This window comes from Larimichthys crocea, chromosome XX, assembly GCF_000972845.2.
Source record: "Larimichthys crocea isolate SSNF chromosome XX, L_crocea_2.0, whole genome shotgun sequence".
In the NCBI taxonomy this organism is placed as follows: domain Eukaryota; kingdom Metazoa; phylum Chordata; class Actinopteri; family Sciaenidae; genus Larimichthys; species Larimichthys crocea.
Window position 1 is genome coordinate 7,689,139 of NC_040030.1, and position 16,571 is coordinate 7,705,709.

The window sequence follows — 16,571 nt, forward strand, 5'->3', positions numbered from 1 at the left end:
AAAAATAGACAAGACGGACTAAATAGGTTTACTGATGACGGGATCTGGGCTTTTTCCAGGCATCTTTAAATTTTGGTCAGGGCCTAATGAAGTCCGCCCTGCTTCTCTATGACACGTCTGGAAACACCCGTGCAATCGAAAATAATTCTCTCCCCTCCTGCTTCCATCTCTGTCTGCAAGGCTGAGTCACTAGCTCTGGCTTATTGTTGTGCCCGGGCCAGAATTACAAGAGCAGAGTTAAATCGTGTGTATTCAAGCAGGGCTGGTGATGCATTGGCAGCGGTAGATTTATAAATGATACAAAAAGAAAATAATAATAATTTAATATGTGCCTACTCCAGGCAGGAGCATGTAGGCACAACAGATCACTCAGTCATGGACCAGTGTGTTGTGTTTGTGAGTGTGTGTAGCCATGGGAGTATGAGCTAAGGCTTGAAGGGAAGGAGGGGGTTCAAACAAGGAAGCCTTCTCCATTTTCTACTGCGAGTAAATGTGAGAGCTCACACTGATAAAAACCCACAATATCGCTTGATTTTCCTTTCTTTTTTTTGTTTTTTTAAAAAGGATTAGTACAGAAACACGCAGAGCAGCAGCAGCAGAAAAGATTGACATCACAAGGGGGGGGGATTCAAACACATGACGTTGCGAGTAAAAGGGGTACGTGCTTTAGCCATAAGATGCACCACCTGAACTTCGCCCACTGCCGTCCAAAATAGCCCCTTGAGTGGGAGACAACAGAACCAAACATTCTGTCGTTCACACAAACACTTTTGCAGCACCTGCAGTGAGTGGGCTGTGCGGTCTAACTTGGTTCAGGGAGGAAAAAAAAAAAAAAAAAAAAAAAAGGAGAGACATATGAGAGAGGACCTCATTATGCAACCTTTGGAGGTACGAGGTGAGTCAAGTGCTTTATCCACCCTCCTCCCACCACCTCTGTTCATCTCCTACACTATACATTTATAAACCTATCTCTGCTCTATTTGTGACTGCATCCCACTCAATGTACATAATCCCTTTCGGCAAACCTTTACCGCCGAGCTGAAGGATGCTGACGTATAGGAGTGTGTATTTCCGTGCGTGTGTGTGTGTGTGTGTGAGGGGGGGGTTGGGGTGCGCCTGTGCACGTGTACAGCTGTGTGTGGGCGTGTATGAGAGAGGAGAAAGGGAAAAGAAAAAGGGTGAGGAGGGGGGGCAAGGTTGCTATTTTTGGTCCTTTAGAATGCTCATTACATTAGCCTAGCCAAACAACTGGTGCATGCGCATGCACACGCCTACCAGCACTGACTGGCAACGATCCTGGACTGTGCAGAAAACCCTGTGTGTGTGTGTGTGAGAGAGAGATTGGAAATGCTGGGAGAGGGGAGGAGTTGCAGCTGCATAATAATGGTGCTGACCTAAACCACTGACACTGTGGCGTTAATAGGGGGAGTGTTTTTGCGGAGCTTTTACAGGGCTGATGTCACACACACACACAAATGCATGACACAGCACAATCGTGTTAAAATGTAAAGACCGTCGTGGCCTTTTGCTCGGTTACTGGGACAGTTTTTAAATGTGTGAGACATTTTAAAATATCCAGCTCGAAGTGGAAGGGAGGGGATATAATGCTTTTTCTCGTTTGTTATTAAAGTAAATTAATTATTGAGCACCTCCTCCTGAAACTACTCCCGAGTCATTGCTCGTACATAGAGTGGTCAATTCAGCCAGTTAAGTTCGGTGGGTTTATAAGTATAAACTGCACTTAAACACCCCTGATGAAATAGCACGGGGCTGCTCAGTCAGCACAACAATTCCCTGTCATAATTATTTTTACAAGGTCCAATAATTTATCTGTCCTGCTGACACAATAAGACACAGGGAGGTTACGATGATGACAACGTGGAACAGCATAACATCTGAGAGTAGTTATGTCGGGACTTATTACTCAGACACTAAAGTCGTGTCGGTGTTAAGAGCTTTAATAACTTTGGCTCGATGCCTTCGTTCAAATGCAAGGTCATGACACTTTACCAGCAACTTGCAGAGCTTGTACATGACCACCAACTCTGAGCTTTAAAGAAAAAAAACAAAAAGAGAGATGAGCCTGATTAATTTAACCAAATGTCTCTCTAGAGCCTACAAGTACAAGTGCTACAAGAGAGCCCAACTGAGAGCGACAATGAGGCACTAATGTTTCTGAAGTTCACGGTAGATCATGTAGTGGCTTGTCAAAATGTATAAGAGTTGGATATTCAACAAGTATGGAGATACGTGGAGGCACTCGAACAATTCTGACTTTTGTTGGGTGGCGGTGGTGGTTTGGAAACATTTTGTTGTGAGATTTAAAAAGAATCTACCAATGAGCGAGGGTGATAACATGGAGGTCAGTGGCCCGAGCTGAGGTCATCTGAGGGACCATGTATTTGTTGTTGGGGTGGTATCTCAGGAGGTTAACAAAGTCCGCATGACAAAGGGTGTTAGCAGAGACAAAAGTCACACCAACGTGCAAACTGGCTATTACAAATTAGGGGGAAATGGAAATAAAATACGTTGAAACAGATATAGTAAAACAATGAACTAATCTGCAGAAAGTTACGCAAGACATTATCACATTTTCGCCCAGGTACAAAAAGGGTGACTTATCCACCACCTGACTGTCCGACCTCATTTCTCCCTTGGGTGGTGTGAGAATAATACAATGTTAAAAATAAGCCAGGAGCAGGAACAGTACCTCGCAAGCAACAATGACCAGTGCCAGCATTTAAGCTTTGTATCAGTGTCAGCGGCGCACATCTCGGTTCATCGCACTTTCCACTGCTCTGCTCTCCACGTGACCACGTCTAACCCGACCACTCAGTTTGACAACTCTGGACAGCTACAACACTGCAGCGTATAGTGAGATAATAAAGAACTGCACTTGGGCGTGGAAGTTGGACTGTGACAGCCAGTGGTCATGTAAGACTACATCTCTTGCGATGTGTAATGGAAACTCAGGGAGGTGGCTTTGTCGGAAACAGAGAAACTAAAACGCATAAAACATGCAACTGAAACATGCCTGAACTGCACGTCGGAGAAGAGTACGAGTACGGGGTGAACAGAGGACACATCATAGGGATCATATTTAAAACCCAGCTTCCAGGGTCGTGCGAACAAAAACAAGCTTTTAAAAACGAATGGCTACCAATCTCGCCCATTACTCGTTACTGAGAGGTTTTATGGATTCCCCATGCTAATGTTCATTTGGTGAGCACTCCCGATCAGGCTTCATTAGCCAAATGATGCCTCTATCAAGCCCCTGGGCACACGTAAACAAGCCAGGACCGAGCACCACTGATAGTTTTATTAATGGCACTGATTATTTTTAGAGGTCTCTAAAGTTTCTTTGAGATGAGGAAACCGGGTGTGAGGATCGGGGATGTGGCGGAGGGGCGGTTATAGATCGTCTTCTGAGTATTACTGTGCATGATAGAACAATTCAGTGGCTTTTGGGCATTGATGACATTTTGAGTGTCATGGGGGCTGTGTGAAAATTAGTCCAGAGTTAAAAATATTCGAGAGATACATGTCCTATTACTCACTACCCTTGTGTAAAAAAAAATAATACTTACTCCAGAGATATCAGCCACTCTGTGGATGGGAACCTCCTTCTTGCTGTGCAGCCCTTTCCCGTTCTTGATGGCTCTACAAGTCAGTCAAACCACACACACACACACAAAACGTCACCAACAGCTCGAGCAATATCATAATACATCGAGAAAGAGCATAAAGCTGGAGGAGGACCTGGAGAAATGGGAGCTCTTTGAGTAATCACTGAAGATATGAAGTGGGAGCCATTGTGGCTTTGTGAAGTAGGATGTAAATTCATACCAGTTTCTCTTCCCTGAACTGCTATTACGGCTCAACTGGAAGCGCTAGAGGGAGGATTTCCCCCCCCCCCTGCACCAAGAAAATCTATAGGCTTGAAATGAAAAGTGGAGATGGTGATGGAGAAATTATAATGGAAGAGATATTAATGTTGGAATGGAGGGAAGAGGAGAAACAGAGAGACAGGGGTTGCTTCTTTGGAGCCAGCTAAGGGGTTTAGCGATGATGACTGGTTATGGTGATCGCTGCTTTTAAAAGCCTCAAGGGCCAAATGAGACGAAGATGGAAGGAGTGGAATTATGCCACCTATGGGTCACCGGGAAGCCGACCATTGCCTCTAAGATGGAGCATGTACATTTATGCAAGCATGTACGGTATATGTTGCGTTCAATAGCCAGGAGGAGGTTTCTTGAAGGCTGCGTGGCCCTCGGCCTCGTGCACTGAGAACTAAAAATAAATAAAAAACCAAGGCTATAGACAGAAACCTCTCATCAACTCTAATAAGACCCCACCAGGGAGATGGAGAGAGAGAGAGCAGGAAAGAAAGAAGGGTGGGTGGAAGAGAAATGGGAGAAGAGAAGACACAGAAGAGCAAGGACAAAACTGAAAACAGATAAGTGGAAAGAAGGACAAAATGTGAAAAAGGAGGAGGGAGAGAGAGCGGAAAAAGAGGGCGGGTGGGCAGTGACACTGCTTGAGAGAAAAGGGAGTGAAAGAGTTAGTCCTATAAAAAGAGGCTGTGGCTGCATCTGCTCTACCTATAGCCAGCAGATCTTAATCTATGGCAGAGTAATAAAGCTCGTACTAAATCTCTCCACTGCACCTCCATATAATTATATTCATAGGGGCTGTGTAAAGAGAGCCTCTGATTTAGCGTCCAGCGCTTGGGAAGGTGTATGTGTGTCCAGGCATGTATGTAAAAAGGGAGGAAAAAAAAAAAAGCTGCCAATAGACGTATGAGTGAATATTTGAGAGCGACGCCACGCTTTCTGGGGAAAACGTAGCAACAGCTGCGATGGGGCTGTGACTTACGGTGTCGCTACGGAAATAAATTCAGAAAAATAAGTGAGTTGCTTCACCTGCGCCATGTTGGTAGCAACAGCAAAATGTAAAAGCAATTTGGCAAAAAAAATGAAACAAAATAAAAAGAAAATGCTCAAGGTCATAGTCAATTCTCCTCCACTTCCCAAGAGCGACAGTTTCTCAAGGACATGCACAACTCACGGACGTCAGAGTGTGAGCGCGCATGAAAAGGGGTTTGTGTAGGAGAAACGAGTGGTGCGTGTGCGCACACGTGAAGCAAAAAAGAAACGCGCCTTTGAGAGAACGACCAATTGTGTCGTGTGTGTCGCCGTTCGTGTCAAAGATGTTAAAAGGTGCGTGTGCATATGCGCGTTTCCTCACCGTGCCTCTGCGGCAAGCAGCTCGTCGTAGTGGGAGGAGCGCTGGTCGTCATCCTGTCTGTATCTGATGACTGTGGCCAGGCCTTTACTGACCAGTGCCTCCGCTATGTTACTGGGGGGGAGAGAGAAGAGAGAGAGGGGTTACTTTAAAAAAAAAAACCTTGGCTTCACAGAGAATTCTAAATGAGCTAGCTCAACAAAAACAACAACAAAAAAATAAGGGCATGACAAGTCCCAAAGGTGGCTTTGCTGGGGAACAAAGGTCACTTAAATGTTGACATTGCACACTCGACTAACCACCACCCTCGCTGTGTTACTGATGTACAGAAGAGAAGATGAAGGGCAGAAAGAGGGGAGTATTGTTGTACCTAATGCAGCACTTAGTGGCCCGCGCTTAGACATCAGTGTACTGGTTGAAGGGAGAGAGAGAGAGTGTGTGTGTGTGTGTGCGTGACAGAAAAACAACTATTTAGAACTGAGCTTGTGTCGTCGAGTGCATTTGTCTGACCTCGCGGTGCAGACATGGCACTTGACGCACTGTTACAGCCCTTGCTGTCACTGATAAAGTGTTTTCATTGACCTTTTTCTACACCAACGTCACAACTCAGATAAAAAACTGAGGGCAAAAACAAGAAGAGAAACACATAAAGCAAGCAGATAAAGTTTTTTTAGTTGTTGTTTTTCTTTAAGTTTATATTTATTCCATCTAAATTCAGACTTATTGGGTGTTGGGTATCATACAAAGAGGACTTGGACCTGTTTGCTTCTGACTTCTTCACCTTATCACCCCAACACAGACTGAAGTAAAGCATGGCTTTATAAACTCCTTTCTTTCTCCCTTACCGCCACAAGCAAGGAAATTGTGAATAATAGAATACGGAATACGCCATTAGACAAGGTCAGAGAAGGTCGAAAGCATCCACCCCACTGACTGCCTCGCCCCTCTGACCTCAGCATTCACGGGGGAGCCGTGCCAACTGTTATCTGCGGAGCTGAATGGCTGGTGTAGTTGGTTAACGCTGGGTTATAATTGGCAGGTCGCGAGGTCGGGTCTTGACCCCTGTGTACGCACATACTGTCAGATACTGCTGATGCGATGATTCATGTCTCCATGTGTGCACGGAGCTGCTCTGTACCAGAGAGTTCTACAGACGGAGAACGGCAAAAAGCTTTCAAATGTTTCTTTGGGTGAGAACGGACTTCACTTTAATCATGTGGCATTAAAGCTTCTCTATCCGGTTTTGATTAAATCTGAACCTCCGAGTTTAATAACATTCATATCTGTGGTGCGGTATAAAATACATGTTTCAAACAGATAAACCGGATTTCTTCAAAGTGGTGTTTGGAGATAGAGGAAATAATTGCTGGCGCTGCACTGAGGCTACCCTTCTTGTGAAAATTAAAAACACAAAGAAGCACTTTCAGGTTACTTTGTGATTCACGGCCAGTTTTATGCATTGACAAACAATTATCTTGTGTCATCAGATGAGGCAAACTTTGAAAGTTTTACCCAGGGATACAGCTAATACAATCAAATCGAGACGTGTTAGTGAAGTCTTTTACACTGACAAGTGACATTCTGTATGATCTGCCGGTAAGGGCTGTTTATTCATAACTCCTATGGGAAGCTTAGTAGTGTGTACAGCGAATACAGAAAAGGTATGTTTCATTCATGCAGGCGAGCACTTTTTAAAACTGTTCGACACTAGGAGAATAAACCTGAATAGAACAGGACGGACTAAGGCGAGAGGCATAATGTGGGCCCGTTACTTACATGCCGCCGATTGTGACTGTGGCGCAGGTACGTTCTGCAAAGGCAGGGGTGCTTTCTCCTGGACCGGTGGCTGCTCTGATGTAGTCAACTGTCACATTCACCTGAAGTGGGGGGCAAAGTAAGCAGGTCAAAAAAAAAAAAAAAAAACTACAGCAAGAGTCCTGAAACAAGCTAAGGCAACAGCAGTTACGGTAATAATTAGTGCAAGGAGTGTTCTGACAATGTGTGTGTATGTCCCAGTTCTCAAGGTCACCCCCAGTCAGTGTGAATCACGTCAGGCAGCACTGTAGATCTCCCCCAGAGGAGCAGTATTAACACACTGTGGGTGTTTGGGACAACACACACACACACATATACACATAGAGAGAGAGGGAGAACAGTGATAGAACTCAAATGACCCTGTGTGTTCTCAAAACTGCACCCTAGGGAGAGACTCCAATCCACCCACCCTGAAGATACAATTTTGTCACTCGGCCGTGTGTGTGTGTGTGTGTGTGTGCATTTCCACTGGCATTTGAAGGGGAAAGCCTGCTTTGTGGGTGAGACACAGGCAGACAGCGGCAACAGCAGGGATGCAAGCCTTACCGCTACACGCGATTGGCAGTTTAAGAGCTACGTGTCAACCGTGTCAGACAAGTGTGATGGGAGGAAGGAGGGGGGTTTAAAAGAAAAAAGAAAAAAAAGAAAGTGGGACTCTGACTCTGCATCACAGTGCCATAGCATAGTCACAAGTCAAATAAAGACAACAAGCATTACAGGGACATGAAAGTGACGCCAAAACCAGGACGTCGGCTTGTCATTAGACAAGATGAGAACGTGGTGACGTGAGATGGAGAGGAGCTTTTTGTCGAAGCAGAACGGATGTGATTTAGTGTTTCGTTCAACAGGAAGTTCTGTCTGCACTTCAGGAGCAGACAAAAGATTTAAAAAAAATAGATACCAGGGAATGGATTATGGCTTTTGGAGGCCACATTTGATTGTACGGCTGAAGAGAATACAAAAGAGAATTAATATAAAAACAGCTATAGCAGTGTGTGTCGGGGATTATTTGGTGAGAAAAGAACAGGGGAAAAAAAGTTGGTCGGCATCTGCACACCAAACACAAATTGTATCTGTTTATGAGACAACATTTATATCCCGGCTGTATCATCAGTTCAAAAATAAACATCCCCTTGCACCATAATATACATTAATTATTCCTACGCCCTGACTAACAGTCATATATTAGCAGCAGCAGAATTGGTTTGGGATCCTCTCAGGCGTAGAACATTATACAATATCCTCGCTTTTAAAAACACCCTCAAATTCATCAATTTCTGTAACCATGCAAACAACCCGTTCTGATTCTCTGTAAGGGAATTTTTTTTTATCCTCACTCCCACATCGAGGCTCTTCATTCCCTCGTGAATGAAACGCGATATAGTTTCATGTCTGTTCAGCCTCATTGAAAAGTGAAGCCATTCAAAAGAAGCTAAAAAATAAAAAACCTTTTTGCCTTTTTTTCCTTGGTTACATTTGTGTTTAACGGCTATGCATTGCCAGGCCTCGGTAAATAAAGAACAGGGGACAGACAAAGCAATGAAAATCAAGCTAGAGAGGACACACGATGAGGTGAAATGAAATGGAGAAAATGAGAAAGCAAACACAGACGTACACTAGCGAAATGCGATGCTGTGAAAACCAGAACACCAGTAGTTTCCCATTAAGCGAGGTGACGACAGATTAGAAACTTTGACCAAGCGATGTAAGATTAGGAGGAGTTCCAGGTCCATTCTCCACGGGCCATCTAACAGATTTCCCGATATGGCAAAGCTATCTATAAGAACCCCCACCAGAGAGAGAGCGTGAGACGAGGCGAGGCAGTGGGTGGATTGGAGAGTGGGGGAGTGATAAGGACGAGGACAGCAGGTGAAGCGTGAGACAAAATGTTTTTTGTACGGCTGAGGTGACAAGCAGAGATTTGGTTTACTCCAAAAGGAATCATATTTGTCACATGCCTGTAATGTGGAATGGGAGTTTGTGCGTTGAATGTTGAACTATGATATGGTAAGGATGCTATACGATAACACGATCAGCATGGGCTCAGCATGAGCACATTCCCCAGACAGGAAAATGGTAAGAGTGCACCTTGATAAGTGTATGAGGTTTTTAGGCTGGCGCAAACTGAAATAATCACCTGTCACTTGCACTTTTTCCATCAAACCCAGCTGCCACAGGCGTTTTATTTTATTTATTTATTTTTGGCCATATTTTAAAACCAATCTGCCAACAAATAAGCATACATAAATAGTCACATATCGGGCGCAGACTTTGTAATCAAAGAATGCATTAAACTCTGTTACGGTTCTCAGTGGAAATGCAAATGATCACACTTCAGCTGGCGCAGCTAAAAAAAATGCCAGACTGAACCGGTGAAACCAGGACATCAGACATGCAGGCACACACACACACACACACACACACACACACACACACAGGTGTTGCAGCAGCCTAATACTGCACAATGTATATGAGCCAATCAGAGTGGCTTTGAAGACAAGAGATCTCTGGAGCGGGAGGAGTGATGGTTAAGAAAATGGGTGCAAAAGAGGGTACGCAAGGTAAAATAGGTATGGTAAGGGAGTGTTTGTGTGTGTGTGTGTGTGTTGCTTAAGTTGCTGCTGTGTTTTTTAAGCAAGCTGTAATGGCAGCTGGCTATCAATTAATGAAGTGAGCTGCGCTGGAAGGAAAAGAACCTCAGGCTGGGAGAGCACAATGTAGGAAAGGAAAGGAGAAGAAGAAGAGGGAGCCCCATCTGGATTTTCTACCATGGGACCTGGTGACGCTTAGGTCTACACGCTTTGCCTCTTGCTTGAATGCGCACACCTCAAGCCTTCCCCCCAAATTGGGTCTCACTCTCAAAATACACACCACATCAAATACAGGACGCACTCGCATGCACACAAATAAGAGAGGGGGGAAAAAAACTCGGGCGCTAACAGTACTACACAAGCAGCTGCATAACAGGAGCCACTTTGAGCACGCGGGATTATCCGAATGTGCTCAACCCTGATAAGTGGCTTAATGCAACATTTCCACTGGACTTTTTTTTTTCTGCTGAGGCTGAGACCCGGGCGCACAAGAAGCACTACTTATAAAGTTAGCCAAATCGAGCTTTTTGGGATTATGTCACCATGCAAGCGCTGCCGTTTCAATGGGGGTGGGGATATATGTGAGAGAGAGGGAGAGAGAGGGGGAGACAGACAGATGTAGAGTGACTGAAAGGAGAAAAAAGAAAATGCCTCGGTGCATATTTAGCTAACCTTAAAAGGGATGGTTCGGAAGGTAGAATGAGTTAGTCAGAGATAGCGACGTGTCATCTTATCTTAAAACAAAAACGTACTGTGGCGTTCGCTTTAGATGATTAAGAAAAGTTCTTTTGTCTCTTTGCTAGTCAAAATTTAAAAAAGATCCTAAGAGTTCTGTCAACATGAAATTGATCAAGGACGTATGGTGGTTGAAGTTGATGCTGTGAACAAGACAAGATTTCATCACCACCTGTAATTTATGAAGTCCTCTTTCAAAGATCAGACCAGGTATTGCACCGATTCCTTTCTGCCTCTGAGAGCTATCAAATATAGTCTCCAATTGGAACATAAAAAAAATAAAAAAGAGACGAGAAGGCAGGCTTTTGAATATGGATATTAGATAAGCTTTATAAAAGATCAAAAGCACTGTGCTCTCCTTATAGAGATGAGGAATAGCGGGTTTAATAGAAGAAAAAAAAAGCATTTAATGTAGCTTTATTCTCCTAAAGCGGAGCGGTGGCATTAGGGCTTTCAGCTTTTGCTCAGCACACTCAGACTCATAGTTAATGCTTAGTCACGTCTTCGAAGGTTTAGTCAGGAGAAAATCTGCTTGTTTCCCCCAATTCATGCAATGTATTGCACTCTTAGGCAGGCTCTGAGCTTTGAAATGGAAAGTTGTGGAGGGGAATACCTGTAGGTCAGTCTGATACAACTCAAAGTTGTGACTGGACGGGACGATTAGCGATGGGTCAAGAATGGTTTGAGCTTAATGATGCGAAATGGCGCCTTTTCATGATCTGATAATACATCTGCTGTCACACCTCTGTAGGTGATTCAAGTTCGCTTCCCCCTTCTTCATTTCACGAATGACCCAGACCAGACAGAGTAGTCCCTTTTAAATCCACCAGGTCAAGGCCCAATTACCCCACCGCTGAGGTAAAACCTTTGTCTCGGTTTGTGTCGGAGAGGTAAAAGAAAAAGATAAAAGTGGAGCTCTCTGGAGCTGAATTTCAAGGAAACCAGTGGTCTTAGAGTCTTCTACTAATGCTTACTGCTCCAAATCTGTCTCTGTAGAGCTTAGTGTTCGGAGACAGGATGACAGTAAGTGGGTCGACTAAACTCCTCTCCTTGTTGGAGTGCAACATGCATCAGTACACTTGTGCACCTACCTGCATCCAACTTGACAACTCAAGTAGGCCAAGGTAGTATGGATTAACGTTAAAGGCTGCAGGGTTAAGTATTGCGCTCGCAAATAAACATTCACCCACAGAGAGCCTGTGATCATTTCATCCAAACTAATTATTTCCTGTTGCCAAGGCAGCACAAGGGTGTTGCTTGTACCTTTGAAAATCGTGCAGTTTTTTTTTTTTCTCTTTTTCTTCTTCTTCTTTAAGGGCCTCTAATTATACTAAAAAAAAAAATGGTATGATACATGGTGACAGAGGGTTTAATTCAAAGCTGTACCCTCGTGTCTTAGCAACAATAAAGCAACGGGAGGGAAGCAACGTTCCAGAGCTCTTCCCGTTATTGATTTTGCAGACTGAAGGAGGAGGCTGTGCTGCTGGCAAATGGGCAAGAGCTCTCCACTTCAACCTAACTCACTTCTAAAAGCCCATAAGTACACACTTGGGAGACGCAACTTCAATATCAATAAAACACAGAGGGATATAGTGGTGTATAATATTTACACACATATATAAATACAGTATATACATATACTATATATATTCATTATATTTTTTCATCAAATATAGCTTGATGGGAGGGATTAGACTGAACCCTCGAGCTAGTCTGAGCTATGTTTGTGTGTGCTGAAATAACAAAACATGTGAAGGTGTGGTGTAGATATGATGCATGCATTTATGTACCGAATTATTTTATTGCATTATTATTCTTCCCTTTCTTTGGGTTGCATGTCATTAATGCTGGAATCTGCTGGCAACGGCTAATGGCCACAACAGACGGGTGTCGCTTTGCACTAAAAGCCCATATCTGCGTATTATGATTTCATCTCGATGTATATTCACACACACACAGCACTCTGCTTTTATATGAACATATAGTTCTACAACCTAAACTCAAAGTGGTACTTTGTTTGCACTCATTATATGGCTTGATGCGATATCACCACGCTAACAGCATATTTTGTACAGCGTGCCGTAGTACGTCGCCCCATTCCCATCGAAAAACACACGCTCATTATCCCTAAACCCAAACACCACGAATAAACAGCAGAATCATTATTCGCGCTTCACTTGTCAAAAGCCAGCTTACGGCAGAAATTTTCTGTCATTAAAAAAACATTAATGAGGATGATTAAAATGACTGTGATGAGAGGCTGGGACAGGGATATGAATCTCACTCCTGTTCCTGTACTGAATGCCAAAAGGAACTCTTAGCTTTTGGCTTTGCGTGGGTGCATGTTTCTGTGTTTATCAGGCTGTACAGCAAATGTTGCTGCTTCTCTTTTTTTTCTTTTTTTTTAAACTCTCTACACTTATTAAAGTGTGTGAGATGGGAATGTTTGTTTCATTTATTGTCTGGGTACTATGGTTTGGACCCCTGAAATCTGTGCATTTGTTTGGTACACTTTCGCCCTAATAGAAACACTGGCGGAGATTTAAAAAAAAAAGGAAAAAAAAGACAGAATTCATTTGTCGAGGTCTGAGCTGCAGAATCTAATACTTAGACGTCGGCTGCAAAACAGCATTGAATTTATGAGATAACTTCTCGCTAGGGAAGTCATTTTGTCAGTATGATTGTGCATAAACGCAGCATTTTGACAGAGTTTTCCATCAATCTGCACTTTCAAATGAATTTCCATGTAGATTTTTACGAGATCCCAATCTTTTCCAAGCGTGGTTTCCCATTATAATGTGGCCCCTCTTCGTACGACTCCGACAAGAGTTATTCGGGAAAAAACATAAACCATCATTCATCTCAGGCAGTGGACAGCAGCCCTGAGTGCGCTTGTGAGCAACAGCCGCCTTCTCTCGCCGTGCCATTGCTGCCACTGGAGGAGGCAAAGTTTGCCATTGTACGGACAACAACAACGATGTAGGCGTCGTTTTACTGATTTACTAAGGGGAGCCGGGTGTAAAAAAAACAACCTAAATGCATGTGCTGAAAACTTTATTTTGATAAATAAGGCAAAGTTAAGTTTGCCAGGGTCAGAACTGTGCTGAGCTGATTACAAATCAGGACTTATTTCAAAAACACTGAAGCTAATTAAGTCAGTATTTTTCTTACACAACCAACCTCAATTCACAGTTTTATTCAAATTTATTACAAAAAAAAAAAAAAGGCAGATGTTCAAGCAGTGGAGTGTGTATCAAGTGCTCTCGAGCTCAGTGCTGGGTTCTGCTGGGTCAGATGTGTGTAAATCATAGCAGCCCCCTAGGTGTTCAGACCCGGTAGATCAATATACACAAGAGGGGGAAATCAACACTGCTTGTTTAAAGGCTGCGTCCAGGCAAATACTAAGCCCCAGGGCATCTACTGAGACTACTTGGTATTCAAAGAGAGGGAAAGAAATGGATATCTAGCTTAGGGCTTCAGAAATGTGTGTTTGGCTACCAGTGAGGGAGAAAAGGGTGTTAGAGCGCATGTGCAGCCACTGGGGGAAGCCCCTGTTTAAAGCTGTTGTTTCATTAATTAATTAAAAGGTAGTTAACTTGGATCACATAGTGGCATATGTGCACCGAGTGTGCAAAGAGTGATTGGAGTGCATCTCTGTGGTTCTTACCTTTTTACCGATGAGCTTCTTCCTCAGGAACTCGCGGGCCTCGAACATATAGGGGATGTCATAGAGCGGACGGAAACGTTTGTCTTTGTCCTTGTTCTTCTCCTGGGTAGAGACGGAGGGGGGGATGACGGGGGAGAAATCAGGGAGAGGGGTAGGGAAGAGGATGTGAAGACGAAATAGAAAGGGGAAAGAGGGATGGAGAAGGAGAAGGAGAAAGTTATTCACATTGCACTTCCAAAGCTGCGCGGCTTAACATATCCGCCGCAGATGCAGACCTCTGAGAAACATGCACACACACACAAACACCACCCTCACACATACACACAGACTCGCACACAGTCGACTTGTTTGTTCCCTCTTTCCTCTCTCCTTCAGTCCTACGACAGGGAGGATCTGGACTCTGAACTCTGTGAAAAATTTCTGTGTGAAGAGCGGCATTTCAGGCACTCGCGCGCACACACACACACACGCACCTCTTCCTCAAACACAAAACATTTCTCTTGCTGTCAATACTGACACGTCGCACCGAAAAATAAATAAATAAATATAGAAAAAAGCGGCACACAGTTACCAAGGACACGGATGCAAACAGCCAAGGCAAAGACACTATGTGTTAAACAGATGCACAAAAAGGCGAGCTGACACAGACGTAGCCGCACGTATACTCGCACAGCTGCACACAAAAAAACTTCCCTCAATATGCTCACCCACTCTCTGACAGGAGCAGGCCACAAATAGAACCTATTTGCATTTTCAAAAGGAGGCTGAGGTTTTGTGTTGCTCCCAGTGTGAAGACACAAATACTCACACACACACACACACACACACACACACACGCACAAACACACACAAACAGTGACAGGTGCCGTTTTTGTAGAGGCGGCATGAAAAAAAAAATAATACGGCAAATGACAGTGACGCAGTGGGGAAATAAACGACAGGCGCTAACAGGAGGAATAAGGCTATGAATGACAATACCAGTGTGCTCGCCACTCCTGCCCCTCCCACGCTCCTCTATGAACGCCATCATTATCTGTCATACAAACAGAAGCAACACTTCCAAAATGAACACGCATGGTCGGATTAATTCCTTGCTTCCTCTTCTCTTCAGTGGTTTTTATTCATTTTTTAAATTCCTCTCTGGTTGCTCGGGAGTTGCCAGGTGTGGCACACAGCTGGGCAGATGGATGTGGGGCAAAAAGGTGCGGCAGCATGTGCTTACGGCTCCATTAAAAAGAGTTTTAAAGAAACTGGGGTCGAACAGAAAAATCTACACCAATAAATTTTTCAGCAACAAACATTTTTCCTTCCAAAAATCTGGTAATATTTTGAGTAACTCTCAAAGTGACTGGACAAGAGGCCAGTTGGTTTGGCTCTGGTAAAAGGCGCTTTGGAAACTGCCAAAGCAACCAGCCAACAGAGTTCCTTTAACCTTGGCCGGAGCGTAATAACCTTTGAGTTTAATAGCTTTCTATCTTTCTTTCCTTACTCCCTCGCTCCCATCGCTCACCACTTTCACTAGCGGAGTCAGCACCGCATGGAACCTCAATAGGTAAGTTAATCTCACACATGGCCAGTGGAAATCCCCCACCGCTCAATCCGAGAGCTGATGTCCACCATTTTGTGTCAGCCGGGGCTTATTGTCCAGGTCTTTCATCCCTACCGAGCCAGTTGCGGTGGGATGATGGGGGCCTTTAAGAGAGCCGCCAGCCAGGGGATCCTCCATTTTGTACCCGAGCTGCGGATTGAGCAATCCACTGCCACTGAGATGAGGATAACATTTACCAGACAATGCTCAGGTCTTTTTGAGCGTACTTTCTTAAAGTCATACATCAAGACAACTCCCAGATACTGAATGAAGGTGTGTTTGCATCCTGAGGGGGTTTTTACACACAGCCTACTAATGGTAGCGCTCCATTTTGGAGGCCATTAGGACTCCGATGTACACAGGTCAAACCAACAGGAACTTCAACAGAACAAAAAAAAAAATCATTTCTAACTAATAAGCTGTTTCACTGTGGAAAGGGAGCCGTGTCACTGAGGGCGAAGAGTGTAAATGTCAGCACTCTCTGCCAATTAGGCAGAAGGAGTGGAGAAGCAAGACAAGGAGCACGAAAAGGTACTACTACACCTCCTTCCTTTAGAAGGTCTATGAGGAATAGAGCGAGCCTTAGTGGAACACGGCAAGGTGAAAGAGTCAGAAAACAAGAAAATGAGACAACGAGGGGAAGTGTTACAAGTTAAAAACATCGACTGAATTAGTGATGCCAACTGCCTGTAGCTGTAACTACCCAATATTTCACAATGGGCCTTTTTCGCTTTGTGTTTCAACTACAAATGGGTTCGCTTCACTCAATGAGACAATGACTGCTCAATTCCACTGGGCATTGCTGCAACGCGTTCCGTCTGGGCCATGGCTACTGGGAGGATCGCGGTTTTGTAGGACAATGCTTGTGTTTTCACTAAAAGCACCACATTAGCGCATTACAGAAGCATCTCAAAAAGCACTTCTCCAGAGA

The 16,571-nt window shown here is 44.1% G+C and overlaps 2 protein-coding genes across 2 annotated transcripts in view; one reads left to right on the plus strand and one right to left on the minus strand.

Moving 5' to 3' along the window:
* LOC104928802 (E3 ubiquitin-protein ligase TRIM38) overlaps positions 1-16,571 on the plus strand; it is an 899,066-nt gene that overhangs the window by 529,091 nt on the left and 353,404 nt on the right. The window lies entirely within an intron of this gene.
* snd1 (staphylococcal nuclease and tudor domain containing 1) overlaps positions 1-16,571 on the minus strand; it is a 159,661-nt gene that overhangs the window by 118,533 nt on the left and 24,557 nt on the right. The window contains exons 11-14 of the mRNA XM_019273145.2: positions 14,053-14,154; positions 7,021-7,121; positions 5,248-5,358; positions 3,588-3,660 (exon numbers count right to left, since the gene is read on the minus strand). Of these exons, the coding sequence (XP_019128690.2) occupies positions 3,588-3,660; positions 5,248-5,358; positions 7,021-7,121; positions 14,053-14,154 (387 nt within the window). The remainder of the gene's footprint in view (positions 1-3,587; positions 3,661-5,247; positions 5,359-7,020; positions 7,122-14,052; positions 14,155-16,571) is intronic.